Source organism: Asparagus officinalis, chromosome 4 (assembly GCF_001876935.1).
Source record: "Asparagus officinalis chromosome 4, Aspof.V1, whole genome shotgun sequence".
NCBI lineage: Eukaryota > Viridiplantae > Streptophyta > Magnoliopsida > Asparagales > Asparagaceae > Asparagus > Asparagus officinalis.
Genome location: NC_033797.1, coordinates 42,567,482 through 42,590,303, shown reverse-complemented (window position 1 = coordinate 42,590,303; position 22,822 = coordinate 42,567,482). Strand labels below are relative to the sequence as shown.

At 37.5% G+C, this 22,822-nt stretch overlaps 2 protein-coding genes across 2 annotated transcripts in view; one reads left to right on the top strand and one right to left on the bottom strand.

Moving 5' to 3' along the window:
• Positions 9,745-13,002, bottom strand: LOC109837307 (probable UDP-N-acetylglucosamine--peptide N-acetylglucosaminyltransferase SPINDLY). Its single transcript, XM_020405495.1, has 6 exons — positions 12,842-13,002; positions 11,487-11,685; positions 11,034-11,228; positions 10,302-10,396; positions 10,096-10,231; positions 9,745-10,008 (listed from the first exon to the last, which is right to left on the bottom strand). Exons 1-6 carry the CDS (start codon positions 12,985-12,987, stop codon positions 9,787-9,789), a joined length of 993 nt encoding a protein of 330 aa, XP_020261084.1. The 5' UTR covers positions 12,988-13,002; the 3' UTR covers positions 9,745-9,786.
• LOC109837306 (GTP-binding protein ERG) overlaps positions 18,360-22,822 on the top strand; it is a 16,186-nt gene continuing 11,723 nt past the window's right edge. Inside the window, 4 exon segments of the mRNA XM_020405494.1 lie at positions 18,360-18,890; positions 18,892-18,976; positions 19,738-19,827; positions 22,159-22,307. Of these exon segments, the coding sequence (XP_020261083.1) occupies positions 18,505-18,890; positions 18,892-18,976; positions 19,738-19,827; positions 22,159-22,307 (710 nt within the window). The 5' untranslated portion in view covers positions 18,360-18,504.

Genomic DNA, 22,822 nt, shown 5'->3' with positions numbered 1-22,822 from the left:
GGTTTGAATAATCCTAACTGTCATAAGGTTTGATTATTCAACTTGAAAATGAACCCCTCGTTCGTAGAATGAATCGAGAGAAGATTCTGGTTGTGGTCCTAACTGTAGTAAGGTTTGACCAAGTGGGGGTTTGAGACGATCCTAACTGTGTAAAGGTTTGATCGCTCGATTTGCGGACTTTTCGTTCGTGGAAGGAATCGAGAAGAGATTTTGGGTTTGGTCCTAACTGTTTAAAGGTTTGACCAAATGGGAATTTGAGATGATCCTAATTGTTTAAAGGTTTGATCGCTCGATTTGCGGACTTCTCGTTCGTGGAAGGAATCGAGAAGAGATTTTGGCTTTGGTCCTAACTGTTTAAAGGTTTGACCAAATAGGAATTTGAGATGATCCTAACTGTTTAAAGGTTTGATCGTTCAATTTGTGGACCTCTCGTTCATAAAAAGAATCGAGAGGGGATTTTGGCTTTGGTCCTAACTGTTTAAAGGTTTGACCAAATGGGAATTTGAGATGATTCTAACTGTTTAAATGTTTGATCGTTCAATTTGTGGACCTCTTATTTATGAAAGAAATCGAGAGGGGATTTTGGCTTTGGTCCTAACTGTTTAAAGGTTTGACCAAATGGGAATTTGAGAGGGAAGATTGATCTAAAGAGGTGATCGAATCTTATCTCAGCAAAAGAGTATTCAGAAATCACCGTAGGGATGTAGTATTTATCACTTTGTTCGTAATGATCGGGTTATCCCTAAGAAAATTACATATAGCATTCTTCCGAGAACTTCCTGTTACATGAACCATCCACCCCCAGCTTTCTTCGCGAAACTGGGTCTAACATCATACCGAGTTACATGACTGGGTTATCCTTAAGAATATTACATGTAAAAATTCTCCAGGAACTTCCCGTCAAGAGTGGGAAACAGTTTAGACTCATATACCTATTGGAGTCGAGGAGCAATTTATACTCGTATACTCTTTGGAGTGAGGGGAAACAGTTTATACTCGTGCACCCAATGGAGTTTACACAGTTTAAACTCTTAAAACGTTAGAGCATAGCGATCTTGAGTGTTGAGGCTGCAGGACCAATTGTTCAGGTCGGTTCATCTGCAAATATGAATTTTATCCTAAGTTTGTCAGATACTCAAGTCACGAGACCAACTAATAAAGCTGGTGCGTCAGTGATTATCGCATTTATAGGATTTTTGGCAAACCCTCAGTCATCAACGGGTTTGAGAAGCCTTTACCGATTACCGTTTGAATCGGGCTAGCATGCATATTGTTTAAGTTCGTTCTGCATGTAACGTTATGCTAAGAGAATAAACTCTCTTAGACTTGGTGCTATGATGTTGAATACATAGACTTGTTCGTTTTCACGGGAACAGACCACCCGGCAACGCGTATTAGGCGTAGGCTTATCTCTAATAAGGGATCGAGATAGAGTCCCCCATGCATTAAACATGGATTTGGAAATGTTGATGGGTTACGTATTTTTGGTGAAAAGATGAACCTGACACTGGAGAGGAAGAATTTTATATTCTATCTCCTAGTCTCCTTTTTGTTGGTAGAGATGAACCCGATGATAGAGAGGAAGAATTTTATATTCTATCTCCTGGTCTCTTTTTTGTTGGTAGAGATGAACCTGATGATGGAGAGAAAGAATTTTATATTCTATCTCCGTGGTCTCTTTTTTGTTGGTAGAGATGAACCCGATGATGGAGAGGAAGAATTTTATATTCTATCTCCTGGTCTCTTGTTTGTTGGTAGAGATAAACCCGAAATCGGAGAGCAAGAATTTTATATTCTATCTCCTAGTGCAAAGGAAACTAGAAGTGGGATCTCCACTTAGAGAATCTGGATTGGTTTGAATAATCCTAACTGTCATAAGGTTTGATTATCTAATTCAAAGCTGGACCTTTCATTCGCAAAATGAATCGAAAGGAGATTTTGGCTGTGGTCCTAACTGTAGTAAGGTTTGACCAAGTGGGAGTTTTGAGGTGATCCTAACTGTAGGAAGGTTTGATCACTCGATTTAAGGACCTCTCGTTCATTGAAGGAATCGAGAGGGGATTTTGGCTTTGGTCCTAACTGTTTAAAGGTTTGACCAAATAGGCAGTGAGATGATCCTAACTGTTTAAAGGTTTGATCGTTCAATTTGTGGACCTCTCGTTCATGGAAGGAATCGAGCGGGGATTTTGGTTTTGGTCCTAACTGTTTAAAGGTTTGACCAAATGGGGACTTGAGACGATCCTAACTGTTTAAAGGTTTGATCGTTCAATTTGTGGACCTCTCGTTCATGGAAGGAATCGAGAGGGGATTTTGGTTTTGGTCCTAACTATTTAAAGGTTTGACCAAATGGGAATTTGAGACGATCATAACTGTTTAAAGGTTTGACCGTTCAATTTGTGGACCTCTCGTTCATGGAAGGAATCAAGAGGGGATTTTGGTTTTGGTCCTAACTATTTAAAGGTTTGACCAAATGTGAATTTGAGACGATCATAACTGTTTAAAAGTTTGACTGTTCAATTTGTGGACCTCTCGTTCATGGAAGGAATCGAGAGGGGATTTTGGTTTTGGTCCTAACTGTTTAAAGGTTTGACCAAATAAGAAGTGGGAGCGAGGTACAAATAACGATGGGAATATTAACTTGTACACAACACCTGATGGGAGTTTTTGGTGTCAAGCGATAAGGACTTAACACGAAGGGGTTTGATAATCGCTATGGATCAGCTGATTGAAATTTTGGATGTCGTGTCAGGACTTCAACAGTGGGAGTGTTAAAGGCTTAGGCACAGTGGGGGTTTGAATGGATTCAACCGTGAAGAATTTTGGTGGACCCACCGTCAATTAATTTGATCACTGAGAGATTTTGTGATGGAGGACCGTGAATTATTAAGCACTCCACAATTACTCAGTGGGAGTTTCGTGAGGAAAGATTGACCCGATGAAGTCATTGAATCTCATCTTAACAAAATAGTGCTCCGAAAGTCACAGTAGGATGGTTTTAAACATCTTGAAAATGATTAAATAGGCACAGTGGGAGGTTCTTAATCATGATTAAGAATAAATTATTCTGATGATTGGTTTTCACCTTGAATAATTAATGCGGTTTTTGGGTTATCCTTAAAAATACCATGTGTAGTATTCTCAGGAATACTTTCCATTGGAATGAATGAGGTATCCACCCCCAGCTCTTTGGCGAAGTCTAAATCCAATTAATATCGGCCATATTGTTGGGTTATCCTTAAGAATATTAGGAGTAATATTCTCTAGAACTTCCCGTTATTGAAAATAAGGGAAGTAGTTTAAACCTCGTATACCTGTCGAAAAGGGAGAAGCATTTATACTCTTATACTCTTTGGAGTTAGGAAAACAGTTTATACTCGTGTACCCGATGGAGTATAGGGTCATTTTTTATTTGCTTGTTTTTGTCGTTATGACATCGGAGTCAATTAAGGCTTGGATTTTGTTTTTGAGTCCAAAACAAACCTTAGTGGGATGAAGAACCCTTCTGTGGTATGCACAATAGTTTGGATCCGTAATCCTTTAGCTAGCTACCCTGATCTTTAATAGGTGGTAGCTCGATCTTGTCGTTGGCGAGGAGCGTATTCAAGATGGCTGGAGCTTCATCATCTTCGAAAGAATACTCCTTTTGGAACCCCGGATCGAGAGTCGCGTTCACAGGAATTGCGGATGTCATCGGTTGACCTCTCTCAACTTTCTTTCTTTTAAGAAAGTGTTCAGCCTGTTCGCCACGTAGTTTTAACTCTTTCCAAGTGGTGAATGGTACGACCCCCAGGGTTTCCAGGACATCGATGGGGAGATTATTGTGACATGTTTGCAGGATGAACTCCTCTGTAATAGGATCTCTGCAATTCATTGCTTTGTTACGGAATCGCTTGACAAAATTATCGATTGACTCTCCGTCTTTTTGCTTCTCATCCAGAAGGGTTCCGATTAACACTTCGGTATCATCATCGAAGAAATTGCTGAGGAATAAACTTTTCATGTCATCCCAGTAATTGATGCTCCCTGGCTTGAGACACCGATACCAATCGAAGACCGACCCGCGAAGGGTGCCAACGAATGACCGGACCATTAAAGCCTCATTTCCAGAAATCATGCCCAAATGAGACTTGAAATAAATCAAGTGCTGAGTAGGTGAGCTCTTCCCATCAAATGGTGTGAAGTTAATCAGATTGAATTTTACCAGGTATAGTATTGAATCCTATTCCCTTGGATAGGGACATGGAATACCCGTCTTTTTCACTTCTTGAGCCGTCATCAAAGCGTTGATTTTGTTTTCAAGCTCTTTTATTTTTTCATCATCGTCTATGTCTTTATTCGAAGGACGTTGAGGAGAATGAGTTAGACCACCCCCTGTAAGAGGTGCCATTGAACCACCCCCAATATCGTTATTGGGAGGGTGCGTTAAACCACCCCCAGCGTTATTGCTATTGGGAGGTGTATCAGCCATAATAACTTCATCCACTTCTGGATCACTGTCATCTGCAATATTTTGAGTGTGCCGGCTGGATTCAGCTCGCTGACTGGACTCAGGAAGTTGAGATCGTTGAGCTAGCAATTCTTTCATTTGTTGAATAGCCAACTCTATCTCTGTCTTCATCTCATCTCTGATTTCTTCACGTTGTTTGGCTAGAGCTTCTTGAAGTATTTGAGCGAACTGATCAGAGGTGACTGTGAGTACTTCTCTGGTTTGTCCTATGCTAGATACTGTATCATCCGAAGCGATCGCAGAACAAGTGTCCGAGAGCTAGTCCTCTGATGACTTTCCTTCATGCATGGCTCTTAACCGGAGTCGAGACATCCGTTGAGCAATTCTTGAATTGACTTTTCCTTCCAGGGAAAAGTCGGGATTTGATTCACTTGAATGCCATTTAGATTTTCCTTTATCAGTCATATTGATGGTGACTTTAGGGAATTCGTCATCTTGGACAGCTGATCTTCTCTTGCGGAAATGTCTCGGCTTAGGCTTTGACATTTCGGTGAAAAGACTGTGGAACACCGAGACTCTTCGTAGGATGACTTCTCGTTTTGTGTAGTCATATTCTGACAGTATTGCTCTAATGAGTCGCATACAGGAACAATGAGAGTTTATTTCTCGGATAATCCTCTTTCAAAATTTATTCAAACCCACAGCTTGATAGTACGATTCATCGGTATGATTGCCGGAAAATCCTATCGTTTGTTGGTATGACTTCCCAGGTATAACGATGTCTTTTGGCGAACACATCTTCTTCTGGGGGTGTAAAACCTTGTTAGCATTCTCAGGACAAATTATTGTTGCCTTTGAGCGATCCAAGGTTGTGTCAGGAGTCACACGTTTAGAACCACCCCCTTGTGCGTGCGAAGTCTTAACAGGCTCTGAATGCTGATTTTGCCTAAGTCCAGACTTTGGAATCCAAACTTTGCAGAGTTTTGGTGGTTCTTTGGCCACCAATTTCTCGTTTCTTTCTCGTGTTTGTTGTAAGAGAGAACGAGCACGAGCAGCGTTTGCACGACGCTTTTGTATACGTTCTTTGAGGGTCGAGCGAGCCCTTTTGACAAAAGTCCATTCATCCATCGTTAGTTTAGCAGAGATATGAGTGATTGGTTGTTGAGACGACTGAACCACTCGATGCCTCCTCGACTCTAGGTCCGCGTGATAACGAACCCCGTCGGTTTATTCCAAGGCCTTAGCTATTTGGCGAGCGCGGCGCTAACGTTGTCTCTGACGAGTCCTCTTCGTCAGTGCCAGTGGGCTTTGATTCGATGATTTTTTAACTAGATAAGAGTTATTGTGAGCAGAGAGGTTGTGAGTAGAATCCTCAGCAACAATCAAGCGAGAGTCTTTATCTGTGGTGTTCGACGGAGTCGAAAACTTAAAAACCTTCTTAGAATATGGAATCTTCCTGCATTTGTGAGGCGAGGAAGACTTTGAGGATGAGGATGACAGATATTCCTCAAACTTTTCTTGGTCGAATTTATATTCAACCATGGACTCAATCAGTATCTTGATCGGCTGCGACATGACGGTCTCGGTAGCGAGACCGTTGGCTCCCACTGTGGTCGCCAGTTTGATTTCGTCGAAAGTTGTTTTCATCGTAGATTCCATTAAAACTTAATTTGTTTACAGAGAATTGCAATGAAAAATAAGCAAATTACAACTCTTTTGGAAAATAACACAAAAATCATTTATCGATTCTTGTTTTAAGAGACTTTGCCTGTGTTGGGAGTGCTTTGACTCGTGGACTGCCGAATCACAGATCGTGAAGGGGGCTTAATGAGTCTTCCTTCGTTTATCGAAGTGAGAATTTGAAACGAAGATCTTATCAAAGTAAGATAGTCGTTCTTCTTAAGATTAAGTCAAAGTTCAAATCTCAAGGAATCACACCAAACTCAAGTTTGCTCTCTCTCTGCTCTAGTTTGCTCGAAAATATGCTCGATCCTCATCAGAAATGACCCTAGGGGGGGTATTTATAGCCTCTGGGGTATATAACTGCAAAAACACAACTAAATGAAGAAATTAGCTGGCGAGACAGTGTTTACTATCTCGGCGGGGGGGGCGGCGGGGGCTGTCTCGGCCTGCGAGACCTCACGTTTCAAACTCCGTTATTTTGGCAGTTATTCACGTGATTTTCGCCCACGATGTTTTTCACGTCCCTTGGCAGTTAATGGACACGTGGGTGGAAGTTATTTAACCACTTTCAATCATAGTAAACACTGTCTCGCTGGCGAGACAGTAAACACTGTCTCGCTGCGAGACAGTAAACACTGTCTCGCTGGCGAGACAGTAAACACTATCTCGCTGGCGAGACAGTTCATATCTGTCCTAATTTTTGTTCTAAGACAGTATGGGGTCAATTTCTGTGATTTTTGGATGATCTTTTCTATGTTTGGATATCTATTAGCATTTTTTGACGCCTACACTTTATTAGATCCATTTTTTTTGGAGCATGTTTGGCCGGTTCCTTCTTACGATAGAAGCAGTTGGGAGCCAGGTGGTTGATTCTACCACAGACATAGCAGAACTTCTCATCAGACTTATGACTGAAAGGATTGAGATTGCATTTGGAGGAAGATTTGTTGAAGGATTGCTGGGTTTCCTTGAATTTCTTCCCTTTGGGTTTGAAATTCTTAGATTTAGGCTTATCCTCTACCAAGTTCACTTTAGATTTCATTTCATACTTGGGTTTAGAATTTTGCCTATGCTGGTCTTCAATGCGAATAGCCTTGAGGGCTTCAGTTAAAGTTAGATCTCCGAGATCTCCAGCAAATCTAGACCAGGAGGGAGGTGTTGGCCTTTTTGTTTTGATGATGTTTTTACAAACAATTTACAACTAATATTGCTTGTCTAATCTTTGTGTTTTTGTATTTATTTTAGGCAAACAACGTGTTGAAGGATGGATGGAATCGAGCATTCACGATCATATCCAATAGAGGTTGGCAGAATTGTGATATAAAGCCTTGCAATTCAAGTTGAAGATCCAAGTTCAAGCTTCATCCGTAAAGTATACCAAGTCGGGCATATTGAAGATCTTCATCAAGCTTGGGTATATAGTTTATAGTGTTTATAGTATATGTTTATACTTGTGTGTTAATACTTCAAGTTCATATTAATCACACACACGTATTTGTTGATTTTATCAAAATATAGGTGTTTTTTTGTGAAAATACTATTTTATTAGTTTATAGACTTCAATATCACTTTATACATATTTTATTAAGTCTATAAAATCATTTTGTAAACTTTCAAAACATGGTTTAGCTAAAATGTCAAAAACAAGTGTTGTTCATTTTCATGTTTTGAACTAGTTTTGAAAAATGATAAATTTTCACAAATGAGAAGTGTAATTTTAAAAATTCTTTTTGTAACATGTTTATTATCATGTTTACAATCAATTTCTAAAGTTTTATATTTTTCTAAATTTATTTGTTATTTTTAAAGGTATTTCAAAGTTTAGTTTTTATGTTCACTTTAGGCTGATAACAAGTTATCAGTCGACTGATACATGTGTTCAGTCGACTGAAGAAAATATTTGGAATAACCAAAAATTTCTTTTTTATGTTGATCGACTGACCAGTCGACTGATGAGATCATTAGTTGATTGATAAGGTCGTTAGTCGACTGATGAGCTGGAAAATACCTACAACGGTCAGCTCATCAGTCGACTGATGAAACTTATCAGTCGACTGATACTGTAACAACCAGTTTTTTTAGCCTTGTCCAGTTTTGGGTTTTTGATCTTTTTGCTTTAATTTTCTTATGTTCTGGGGTCTCTATAAATACCCCTCGTACTTCAGACCTAAAACCAACCAAGAAAATTGTTTCTACAAGTTTACAAAAGAGTTTAAGGGTTTTAAAGTTTGTTTTAGTGTTTGTTTGGTTTGTGAAAAAGTTTTCACAAGTGGAGGAGATCATCTTCATTGTTTGAGTTTCAATCTCCATCTCTCCATCTTGTTTTTCAGAGAAGAATTTTTAAACTCAATTCTAGCTATTTATTATTTTGATTATAGTTTCCATAAGTTAGATTTTATATTGAGTTTAATTGTTTTAATTTTTCTCATTGTTTACACACACCACCTATTGAGCTTCTAGTATTTTCATACATAGTATATTTGGGGTTGTGGGGAGTTGTAACAATTGAGAGTGAGCTTAATTGAGTTCTCATCAATAGTAGAGAACAAAATTGTATTTGTAAGCCTTCATTGTGAGATACACTTTGTAATACACTTGTATACCGAGAGGAGTGTTTGGTGAGAGACGGGGTCATCCCAAGAGGAGTGGGGTAGGTGGTAATGCCTAGAGGTATATTGTAATTTCTAACACTTGAGGAAGACACGAGCTAGAGACCCACACTTAGAGGTGTAGGCGTCAAAAAATGCTTACAGACATTCAAACACCACTCAAGACGATATAGAAGAATAATATACACGTCATCAAGCAACATATGGCGGCGCGGCAGGACATGGTGCCGCGGCTATGGCGCGGCAGACCAAGGTGCCGCGGCTAAGGCGCGGCAGACCAAGGTACCGCGGCTAAGGCGCGGCAGCTATGGCGCGGCAGACCAAGGTGCCGCGGCTAAGGCGCGGCAGCCTATGGTGTCGCGGCTTAACCGCTGCAACCTATGGTGCCGCGGCAGTTAAAGCAGGATGCTACAGCAGTTATAATACAGTTATCTGATGATTATTTAAAGTCCACGTGGCGGCGTATCAGAAATAGAACGTGTGCTGACGTGGAAAAGCAGTTAAACCACGAAAAAGGTGGTTAAAGGTCGTGGGAGAACTGTTTCAAACACGTATGAACGTGGGTGTAACTGCCCCTTTAGCCGCGGCAGTGTCGACTGCCGCGCTCTTTGGCCGCGACAGTGTCGACTGTCGCGCTCTTTGGCCGCGACAGCATCAGCTGCCGCGCCTAAAGAGACAGTTATTGACCGGCTATTTCTTCAGTTATCGTCTAAGGAGGCTATAAATACCCCCCTATGGTCATCATGGACAGGGGCTGAGCATTTCCAAAGCAGATTAGAGCAGAGAGAGTATCAAATAGACAAAACTTTAAAAACTAACCAATTTACTAGTTTGGATCCTATAAAACCCATAAAATGCCAGACCAACAGAACTCTTTATTATACTGAAGAAGACCAAAATAATAAATATATCGGAAAAGACATCGATATATAGTAAAAGTTCCATAGATGTTAAAAGGTACAACACAAATACTAAAAGAATGACAAATAGTTAAAGCATGAAGAACACGAGACAGTTGATGGGGACAAAAAAAAAAGATTCAGCTATCTACCTGATATCCATTAGTGAATATGCTTGCATATGGTCATGGTTGAGAAGAATTAGAGGCAGAAGATCAACACGTAGCGGCTCCAGTCCTAATTGCTCCAAAATTGAAAGAAATCTCTGTCTTACACTATCAGAACAGAAAGGCTTACACTTGACAACAAGCCGGGAGTTAGGAACAGCACATAATATCCTTGCCCAAACTTTTAATACTTTTGGCGTTATCTGCCAGAAAAAAAAAGATGAACAACGCAAAGCTGTAATTCAGTTTAGCTAAACATTTTTAAAAGAGACATTCAATAATAACACTACCTTTGCCAAATTATTGAAGCTCCCAAAAGTAATAAAACCATTAGAAAGAGCTGGTGTGGGACAAACAGGACCAGCATCCGGCGAAGGCGTATAACAGAGAAAACATTTAGGCAAACGAACCAACTCCTCAACATGCCTGCAGCCACAATTAGTCAGAATATCTCTATCTATACAATTTAAAATCAAATCTCAAAAGTTCAACTCACTTCTGCTTTGTGTCAAGGGGATCAGCCAGTGCATCTGTGATTCTATAATCAATTGTTGGCAGACCGGTTGTATTTGGGTAACCAATCCATGTTGCCTAAGAAAGCATAGTGGGAGAAAAAGTAACTATGAGAGGCAAAATTCATAAAGAAAATTATCATTGTTAAAAGTAGTTATTGGAAATAATTACATGCGGATCTTCAGTCTTAGTTCATTTTAACATGAGGAAATAAGCTAAGAAGCACAAGTTGGCATGCAGACATGGAAGCAACATGATAGACATGAAGATAAAAATGATAAAAGGTACAAAAGGAATGGCAAGTACGCAACAAAAAGTGTCATCTCCAATATATGACTGACATTAATATAGCTTCACAGTAGAAATATCCATGAAAATAAAAGGATGCTCTTTAATAGAAGAACAACCTATATCCTGTTGTATCTCAGCAAAATTTGGCAGTTTACTGCCACTTTCTAGTTGAGTTTACTCGCAGACAGTGTTTAGGCCACAAGACTGGAGGTTTCAAGGGGTATGAGTGTAAATAAGAACTGTGGAGGTGAAGGTCATTAAGGAGCATGTTTTACATGGATGTATGTAAAAAACAAAGCGACTCAAGCAATTCCAGGAAACATGATAAATGACAAGGATGCTAAATTTATAAATTTTAAAAATATCAAGAGGAACAAAAACGCAGAGAAGGTGATACAGATGTGAATTTAAATAAGGGCAGTACCTGGATGGGAGCAGGCCTGCAGGCCATCATCCCTAGCTTGTTATTTGCAGTGTGACCAGTAAGCTCCACCAGTATGTCAACTTTATCCTCCCTAACCATGCTAGCAACCTTCTTCTCATCAATCCCATATATATCCCTCCATAGCCCTCCTTTTTTCAGCACCCTGTCCTTGAATTTATGGGTTTTGGCATCTGCCTACAATATCACAGTAAAACACAAGGACACTAACTATGTTTAAGCGTAAAGGACAGAGACTTTATAATTTACTGAAAATGATTGAAAGAAAAAAAAAAGTAGAAGTAGAAAAATTGATTGGTTTACATATCATACAGCCCCCATAAACTTGACTTAAAGACGTGTTGTAAATTACTTGAAAAAAGACTTCAAGATACTTGAAAAAAGACTTCAAGTTAACTAAGTGGTGACACTTGTGCATGAGAGAAATAACCATACCTTTACAACACCAGAGTACACAATCACCTTGTAATTTGTGTAATCATGGAAAAAGAGAGGTGCTTCAATGAAATATGATACAGAGTGAGTAATATAATCAGGTGACACATATCCAATTACTAATGGGCGTTCCATATCTTTAGGATTATCCCAACTGGTATATTGAGGGTATAGCTTCATAAATCGCATTCCCCATTCCCTGAGGAACAATTAAACATCAGTCAGTCAAACTACTATGAATTTGTACCACTAACTGAAGTAGTTTTATGTGCTCATTCCCTGTTGAAATTAAAAGTACAGAACTGAACTTGTAAACAACTAAATACTGAAGTTGCAGAATTACCAATAAAAATGATTAACAGGTGTGGTATACAAAACTCATAATCATTTTCATGATTAACAGGCATGCTATAAAAATGAAGTAGTTTTATATGTTCACTCCGTGTTGAAGTCAAAATGACAGCACTGAACTTGTAAACAACTAAACAAGTAATAATGAAGTTGCAGAATTATCAAAATAAATTATTAACAGGCTGCTATATAACACTCGTGTCTATTGCATGCAGATTTCATTCGGATGGTACTTCAATAAGAAAATTTTAGCAAGAAATCAGATATTCCATCTAAAAAGACATGGTTCTACATTTGTTTCCAACAAAGATAATTTGATCAAAAGTACCATATATGCATCTTTCAATACAGGAACTTCGTGGAACATAAAAAAATTCACAATACAGCTACACAAAAAGAGACAAAAAAACAGAGAGGATATCCATAACATTGACACTCCGATCTTAATGAACCAAGGAAATTTGCAATGGCAAAAAAAAGTTCTCATTTGCAAAGCATCTATAAAACAGGTTTTCCATCCTTTTAAATATGACACGGCAGAGCAACAATGAATCATAATGCATTAACTACAATATAAATTTTATCAGGCTCTCATCAGATTTCTTTTGGACCAACGAATTTGAAGAACAGTTCGACAAATATTTCTAATTCCCAAGGCATTCAATAACATTCATTAACTTGACAAAGCAATCGTGTGGCATAAACCTGTCACAATAGATGGGCAGCAAAACAATAGAAGCGCTCAATGAGATCGAAAAGTATCACCTCTTCTATAGTCAAAATCAAACAGAGTTGATTCATCTAAAATGAAGCTTAAAAAGTTCAAACATAAAAGCTAACTCCTAGATTGAATCTTACCAGGTTTGGAATAAAAACCAACTATTATCGAAAATTGACTTCTAAATACACTGATAATCTCATATTATAGAAATATCCATAAACAGGTACCGAACAGAATGGGAATCCTGTGAAAGCATATATACTTTGTAAAGAGTTAGAAATACCTGTGAGCCTCAAAAAGCTTATCATCAGAGCCCTCATTTATATAGTTCATTGCAAGCAGCCGGTTCTGCAAGAAGTTAATTGCTTGAGAAAATTTCATAGAAAGCACCAGAAGAATCAAACAGCATAGGTAATTTCTACTTAGCATTCAGTACATGATTCATGACTTAGATATTGAATGTCTAAACATCCAAGAATCTACCAGAACATCTAGACTGGAAGACGATATATTGTAATGATGTAAAACTCAATACATGTTACGGCAGGAAAATTTCAGTAGAATTACAACCAACAGCAACCTCAACTAATGAATAGAATGTTATGGAAAAAATAGGTCACGCTATACAAATAAATTCTGAATGCTTTATTGACACTGATAGATAGTACTATTTTTTTTCCTTAGCTTCCAATATACATAAAGAGTAATGCTTCATAAGATCCACGAATAGCTGATATTTTGTGAATAGTTTATTCATAAGAAGATTTACAGAAACCATGCCCCGAAAAACAGTTGAATGAGAATATTAGTGAATGATTCACCAATATGTCAATGTAATAATACAAAAAATGAGCTAGATTTTTGCAGTAACTAGTAAAAGAAAAAGTAGGTAGAAAGAACATGTGCTGTGTTTCACTACATACTAGCAAAAAACCAAGCTTCCAACATAAATAGTGACGCTTCATAAGATCCATGAATAGTTGATATTTTGTGAATAACTTATCCATAAGAAGATTTACAGAAACCATTCACCGAAAAACGATTGAATTAGAATATTAGCGAATGGTTCACCAATTCGTCAATGTAATAATACAAAAAATGAGTTAGATTTGTAATAACTAACTAGCAAAAAACAAGCATATACATAATAACCTCTAATACTGCAAAAACAGAGTGCATGAATTGTGAATTCCTCCAATAAGGTTATAATTATCGATAGAAATGAATAACTACATGTAGGCGTCAAAAAATGCTTACAGACATTCAAACACCACTCAAGACGATATAGAAGAATAATATACACGTCATCAAGCAACATATGGCGGCGCGGCAGGACATGGTGCCGCGGCTATGGCGCGGCAGACCAAGGTGCCGCGGCTAAGGCGCGGCAGACCAAGGTACCGCGGCTAAGGCGCGGCAGCCTATGGTGTCGCGGCTTAACCGCTGCAACCTATGGTGCCGCGGCAGTTAAAGCAGGATGCTACAGCAGTTATAATACAGTTATCTGATGATTATTTAAAGTCCACGTGGCGGAGTATCAGAAATAGAACGTGTGCTGATGTGGAAAAGCAGTTAAACCACGAAAAAGGTGGTTAAAGGTCGTGGGAGAACTGTTTCAAACACGTATGAACGTGGGTGTAACTGCCCCTTTAGCCGCGGCAGTGTCGACTGCCGCGCTCTTTGGCCGCGACAGTGTCGACTGTCGCGCCCTTTAGCCGCGACAGCATCAGCTGCCGCGCCTAAAGAGACAGTTATTGACCGGCTATTTCTTCAGTTATCGTCTAAGGAGGCTATAAATACCCCCCTATGGTCATCATGGACAGGGGCTGAGCATTTCCAAAGCAGATTAGAGCAGAGAGCCTTGAGTTTTGGTGAATTAGAGCAAGAGAGAGAGTCTTTCTTCTTCACAAACATCCTCAAGAAGCTTTTGGCCATTCCTAGAGATCTAAGCTCAGACTTGATCTTTGGAAGAGTGAACATCTTACATCGATAAGATATTCGCTTCAAATTCTTACTTCGATAAACGAAGGAAGAATCATTAAACCCCTCACGGTTCAATCAGAATCTGTGATTTGGTGGTCCACGAGTCAAAGCGCTCCCGGCACAGGCAAAGATCCCACGCAAGCAGCGATCCAAACAACGATCCTGCGTTTGTTTCTAAAAAGTTGTAATTTTTCTTTTGTTGTGTAAAAGAAGTCTTATAAAAAGGCTATTTCTTTTGAATTTGTTGTAATCGACCGAAGATATAATGAATTCCATAACAAAACCAACTTTTGACGCAAACAAGAGGGTGTAGAGTGAGATTGTAAGAGTGTGGATTGTAAAGTTTTCGGTGAACTAGAAAACCGAGTGTGAGGTGTAAACGTTATTCGGGTGAGTGTAGAAAACCCGGTTGTGATAGTGGAGATCTCCTCGATGTGAGAAACGGAGACGTAGGTCGTGGGGACCGAACTCCATGATCATATCTTGTGTTTGAGTTTGACTTGCCGCCCTTATATTTTTGTTCATCTTTATTGTCATTCTCTCATTGTTTATTTCATCTACTATATTATTTATATTTTGTTTACCCTTGTATTACTTGTTTATCCTTGCACATATATTTGTAATATATCATTCTTGCTAGGATATATTTGTTAGTAAGTTTTTAATTGATATAAATCGGATTAGATTAGCATAAACCCTATTCATCCCCTTCTAGGGTTCTTTCCTAGTGGCTTTAGGATCTTACAGGAGGGAGTTTGTCAATCAGACAAGAAACTTTAAAGTCATCAGTAAAATAGTTTCCCTTTGATTAGAGGTGACAAAGGAAATCTTGGAATTCATGAATTTATGGGTTTGTCATCACCATCATGAACTTATTGAAGGAAGAGGAGGTGAAACGCAAAATTCCGGCATCATCAAAGCAATATTCTGCTTCCAGAACATTCCATAGGTCTTTGGCACTTTTGAACTCATAATATATGTCATAAATGTTTTTCTCAAGTGCACTAAGAATCTTATGGCAACAATGATAGTTAATTTCTTCTGGCTTCATATAGTTAGAGAAGGAACTAGCACCAGAAGTAGAAGTTAAAGGAGTAGGTTGTTCAGGATCAGGGGAGTTGGAGGTCATAGGTTGAGATCCAAATGATAAAAATTCAGAGGTGTCAATGGCAGATAGGAGACCTAGGGTGGTGAGCCAGTATCTCATCTGAGCCCACTGTTTATAGTTAACACCGGTAAACTTCTCAGGTTTGACACTCTTAGAATGATCAGGATTAGCCATAAGTTCGATTCAAGTTAACTAGCCTAGATATTTGAAATCTGAAGGAAATGAAAGGGTTTTTTCAATATCAATCGACTAGTTACTTAGGAGTATGACTTTAAGGATGAGTTTGATGCAATTTTTTTTTTGTAAACTAGTAATATTAACAGAACAATTTAATTAAAATAATTTAATTTTTTTCTTCAGATGAACAGTAATTATAAAATATTCCTGGATGAACAATAACAACTTTTTTATGAACAATAATAAATATGTTTTTAAAATGAACACAAACAGTAACTTTAATAATTATCCGATGAACAATGCTTTAAAAATTTTCTCGAATGAACAGTAATTTTTTAAAAAAAGATGAACAGTAATTTTAGATTTTTGCATGCTGAAACTGGGTTGTTTTTGACAAAAAAATACCAAACTTCACGGGACTTCAAGTCCCGTGAAGTTTTGTTATGTAAAAAACTCCACGGGACTTAAAGTCCCGTGGAGTTTGACATTTTTTTCACCAGAAACGACTCAGTTTCAGCTAGTTGGCTGAAACTAGGTTGTTTTTGGTAAATAAGTTTCAAATAGGTCATTTTTTATGAATAAGTTTGGAAATGGGTTGGTTTTCAAAATTTGTCCTATAAAAGATGACTTGATAGGGTTCATAAAGGATTGTTCAAGCTTCTATACTTGATGCATAAGGTAAGGGCACAGTAAAGTTCTATTTTTGATCTCCAAATCATCCATATTGAGGAGTCAATATTAAGTCAATAACATATGGGCATTCTTCTTCTTCTTCTTCTTCTCGTGTATGAAATAAGAACTATGGATACACAACGAGGACATGGTATGGACAAGAGATAAAACAAAATAGTTTTTTAAAAACGTAGGACATGAAGACATGACATTGAACTACATTGAAAATAACGATAACGCATAATGTAATGCTCTACCTACTAAGCAAGGCAAAGCTGAAGCTGCTAGATAAGGGTTTAAGAAAAAGATGCAAACGAATGTACCACATGACATAGGTTATTTTGTTTATTGATATTTAACAAATTTTATAAATACAAACTATTCATAATAAATTTAATAATTAGAATCGTCAAAAGTTTCAAACATAGCATCTCAATTAGGAACTAAATATTTTCTTACTATTAAAAAGTATAAAAGATATTCATAATAATTCTAAGAATTAGGAATAAAATATCATAAACAAAAATATTTTAATACAAAATATTTAACTCTCTATAGATTTATTAAGAAGTGCCACAATCGAAAGTACATAAATACATAGCTAGTTCATATTTACATTTGTTTTTCAGTCATATTCATAATTTTCAGTCACATAATGATGTCACCAAAACAAGTTATGAAGGCTTAACAAATTAACAATTTAGAACAATTACTTAACTTCTTCAAGTTTTAAGAAAGGATATAATTTTAAGTCTCTAGAACTTACATTAAAATAACACATGATATATTGAAGTAACATGAGTTATATTAAAACAATGCATATTATATTGTAACAACACAAGTTTCCTTGATCATAGTTAAACATGATTAATACTAAAAAAACAAAAACATAAAAACAGAATAATAAGCAAATAAAAATCATACACTATAATGGATCATTAACAAAATTTACAACACTTACGAAGTAAAAATATATATATTGAACCATATAAAACCCAAACCATGAGAGATTTTATTGCCCTGTTTGTGATTTAGACCAAGCTACTAGCATGGCCAATCCGCAAACTATACATATCGGCTCGGATCCACGAATTGACAGCAAAGTTCATGGTTAGATCTCGTAGACAAATCCGATCCTTCACTGGCATGCTGCCCATGCATTTCGTTTGGAAAGTTTTAGGGGGGATGCCCCGCTCATTACTCTAAAATTATTATTATTTTCCATCTATTTTTCTGAGTAAACATTCTATCAGAACACTATATAAAGGAGTCTATCAGAACACCCTATAGACATGAGTGATCCATATCATTCACGGATGGTTAGAGTGTTATTTTGAAAATTACAACTATACTATTTATGATGTAGATCACCAACTTTTACACAAACGGTTTTGGATAGGATTTCTACTGTTTTTCTTTACCTTTCCTTAAGCACAATGAAATCCCAAAACACACTCTTAACGACTAATACATGCTTAATTGTACTTAAATGCTCTATAGTTTACTTGACATTGCACTTAAGTGATCTCTTTTTTCAAACCATATAAAAAGACGCCCCAAAATATTTGAGAGGTCGCAGAGTTATAAAATATCCTCTTATTTACCTAATTTTGCATATAGATACCCCAAGTTAGTAAATGGTCTGTATTAAATACCCTAAGGTTTCTAAAAGTTTAGTACTCTCTTATATGACTTGGAGAAAAGACAACACCATCTAGATTTGTTTTAACTTTTTAAGTCATTCATTTTTGACACTTAAATACTTTAGGACAAATTTTTCCTTCGGTTTGAAAACTACGGGACAAAGGTGTTATTAAAAGCCCCGGTATGCCCTGGGTCCAAAGGCCGTCGCTTGGGCCCAATCATCAAAACTGTAAAGGCGCTCCCTCACGGCCCAACGTTTCACTCTTTTCGCGAGCAGGGATCAGTCCCCTCCTCTTCTGTTCCCGCCGCCATTGCTCTCCTCTCTCACTCTCTCTTTCTCTCTCTAGTTCCGTTGGCTCTCCATGAAAGCTCTGCGAACTGCTCGTCTCCTTTCCTCATCCCCATCCTTAACCCCTTTCCTCTCCCGATTCAACTCCACCTCCCCCCTCTCCGACTCCGACGACCCTTCCACCTCCGCCTCCGCCTCCGCCGACTTCAACAGCAAAGACTTCTCCCTCCCGACCTCCACCCCAAGCCCTAACCCTAGACCCACATGGAGCAAGACCTATCGGCAGAAAGCCGACCGCCTTCTGTCTGTTCGACGAAATGCTCAGCTGAAACAACGAGAAGAGGATGAAGATGACAACGATGAGGAAGAGGATGAGGAGGAGGAGGTTGAGAGAGATAGGATGCTGGCGAGGACGCTCCTCGAGGCGTCGCTGCTGCCGCCTGATGACGCCGAGGATGCGGGTGAAGCAGGAGGACCAGCAGTCGCTGTCGGTTGGGATCATCGGGGCGCCCAATGCCGGGAAATCTTCATTGACTAACTTCATGGTCAGTTCCTTTTTATTTGTCTCTTGGTTTATTCTAATTTTAATACTCGCGCATATCAGCAAACACAAGGTGGGCAGCAGTAATTTCACATGTAATTGTATGCTTGTGTGTGAAAATGACGGTGAAATTTACTTTCTATACCCATTGTCCTTTACCTAGTTTAAAGCATCATGATTTGTAATAAATTTGATGGGGGAAGAGCTTGCATGACACTTTCTCTATATAATTTTTAGTAATAGAAACATGTCATGTATGCGAGTTTCTTTAGCAATTTGTACTACAGTTCACATTTTTGTTCTATATTAGTGCATATGTTGTGGTGCTTGCGCCTATTTGTTCTAATAAAGTATATGGCATTTCATGCTCTTCAAATTAAGTATTTGACTTCTGACATGATAACTCCATGAGCAGTTCTTTTGGACAGCTTCAAAGTATGTATGCATCATTTTTTATGCATGTTTTATTTGTATTCTTTTTTGTGCATATTAGTTAAGCTTTCTCTGTTGGATCTTTTAGTCATCACTCATATGGTTCAGGAAATTGAGCCTATGGTCATTTTCTTTAGGACGATCCATCTGTTCAGAGTTTTTCTGCAGATATTAAGCAGTAATGTCTCTTAATTTAAGTGGAATCTAAAGAATGCATTTGTTACATAACAATGTGGCAACCATGCCTCACAAAACTAATTTAATCTTGTTGTATTTTTATATATATGAATGTTATTTGATCATTTCTTAATTTTGATTTTATTTGTGTCGTAGGTTGGATCAAAAGTTGCTGCCGTTTCTCGTAAGACAAATACCACCACACATGAAGTTTTGGGAGTGATGACCAAAGGGAACACTCAAATAGTATGTCGTTAGTATCTCATTTTATTTTGATTGTGATTTTGATTTGTTTTGCTCGTGAAGTTTAATCTACAACAAGTTATATATTAGTGTTTCTCTTAACTGTCTGCTAGATGAAAAAGTGATTTACCTTATTTTTCCTCTTTTAGATATAAACACATAGATGAAGAATAAAAAACTACTTCAATAGTAACAAGAAGTGCTTAATAGTCTGTTCATTAATTTTTTTTCAAGTCTATAATGTTCAGTGGAGTAGAAGCATCAGGTTTGGAGGGTCCTGCATAGAGCCATGTAACTTATATCATCCTGTGCCGAGGAAAACCTTCTAACTCTTGTTCCATGATGTCACTGTCACCCTCTTCCTTAAACGTTTCACAGGGAATCTCAAGTTTAATCAGTTATTAATGACGGTGCTGTATCCAGTATTTTTGGTGATGTTTTTTTTTGGCCCGGGTGGGGTGGGGGTGGGGGAGGCGGCCGGGCTAAGTAAGACTGATGTGGGGATAATGGGTGAATACAGCATTCCAAATTTTGTTTTCAGTAACTGAAGGTGGGTGGCTTCAGGGGAAGTGATCCTACAAGTGGTTTCCCTTAAAATTCCAAACACTAATTTTCACAAGATAAAACCCTAAAATTTGTATCACAGTTAAGATATTCAAATGGCATGCTTTTGCCTCAATCCTACATTCATAAACAAAAGGTGATGATATAATGCATTTTCTGGTTGGAGATTCATGTTGTTGAATATCTCTTAAGATGGTAAGATGAGTTTTTTTGAAGAGTTGTTGAACAGAGTTGTGGAATAGATTATTTTAAGGTGAAATGTCATAGAATGCTTAATATACAACATTACTTGTTATCTGTGCGTATACTGCATATACCACATGATTGTGCATATGCAGCCACATGCATTGTATATGCATATATGGTTGCAATGTAGTAAACCTCTTTAAAAGTAAAATAAGAAACCACCTTACTGTGAACTACTTTTTATCCATGCCTGATCAATTATGGCTATCATGGGATTCTTTTTATTTAACAATGATGTCTTGAGTCCGGTTTGCTGTAGTCAGATTTTCATCATCTTCAAATTATGCATCGGGGTTTTATGAGTACTGGTCCATAATATAATATATATATATTATATATATATATATATATATATATATATATATATATATATATATATATATATATATATTATATATAATGGAAAAGTGTTTCTAAAGTGGTACGTTTTACATCTATGCGCGGTTTTGTAGAGCTATTGGGTGTCCGTGTTACTTGTCTACTTAAACCTAAGTTTGGGAGGGTAGAATCGTCGTTTGCCCTACTTGATAGGTGTAGTTTTTATTACGACGAGATTTTATACGAGTGGATGAAGGGTAGACAGGAGCTCTGTGTGTTTTTTATTGTTTACTGATGTATTCATTAGCTTGTTTCTTTTTGTATTGATTTTTTTTTTTTTGTTAGGAACCACTTCCTCCTAAATAAATATATATATATATATATTATATATTATATATATATATATATATATAATATATATATATATATATACTGTGTGTGTGTGTGTGTCGTGTGTGTGATGCGCGTGTTGTGTGCGCGGCGAGTATTATCGCTGTTCATCGTTTTAACCGGTTGTATGGAGGGAATCCCTTGAAAAAGAAAAACCAAGAAGCCGTAAGGGGCCAGAAACTAAGAAGACTGGAGCTAACGCGCAACAATCCCACGGCGCGCGCTAAGGTCGGCATTGTTTAATGCTTGCGTGTCTCTTCTAGCACCACTAACAAGCTCGCTCGCTGTATTCGTTTTGCAAGGTATTCCTCATTACCAACCAGTTTTAAAATGTACGGATGCAAGTCCATGAAAATGTATGTATGTATGAGGTTTCTGCTGTGGATTGTTTATGCTTCGTTTTCTGCTAGGTTCTTTGTTTTCTTTTCAAGGTATTCCTCATTACCGACCAGTTTTAAAATGTAAGGATGCTTTCTTTTCAAGGTATTCCTCATTACCGACCAGTTTTAAAATGTACGGATGCAAGTCCATGAAAATTTTCTGAATCGGTTTATAAAATTTGCTACAAATGTTTCATGAATGCATTTTCTGATGATGGAAATTGCTAATGGAAGTACTTTTTGTCGCTAATCAGTAGTTTTTTTAATCGTATATTGAATTTTTACTTGACTCTGATAATGCTGATTCCACAATTTTTTCCTTTATGCATGAAAACTATGCAAACAATTATTCATGGATCTGTGAGATGCAGCCCCAATTGTTGTATATGCTTGCTTGTAATCAGAGATTAACCGGATGTCTTTTTGTCTCTTGTAGAGCTTTTTTGACACTCCAGGACTCATGGTTGGAAAGAGCGGACTCCCATTTAGAACAGATGTTAAATTTCGTGTCGAAAATGCTTGGAGCTCAATTGATTTATATGATCTTTTGATAGTGATATTTGATGTCCATAGGCACCTGACTAAGTAAGTCACCTGATTATTCCTTCTTTGTTTTCTTCTTCTTATATTGTCTAGTTAATGCAATTGATTTTCCCTTTTGAATGATTTTCCATAAATCCTTGTCTTATATATATTTTTACACTTATAAAACAGGAACTCACTTGTTGTCTTAATATTATCATTTTAACTTTCTGAGAAATAACATCTGAAAGGTGTGGGAGCACAGATTCAACTTAATAATTGTATGTATTAGTTATTACTTAATATGTTATCTTAAGTTATCTTCTATATCTCTGATTGCTTTGATAGAACGTTTTCTGTTGAATTGAGTAAATGGATATAATAGTTAATGCTAAATGCATATTTGTGATTAAATAAAGAAATTCAGTGAATAAAGCATTATATATGTTCTTGGTTAGAAAAAGCTCTAGTTGCTGTGCTTATTTATGCCTTACCGGTCATCGTGTTAGACATACAAACTTGTTTATCCAATAAACAGTGGCTCTTCATTTGGGACATGTATTTGAAAATTGTAGTTA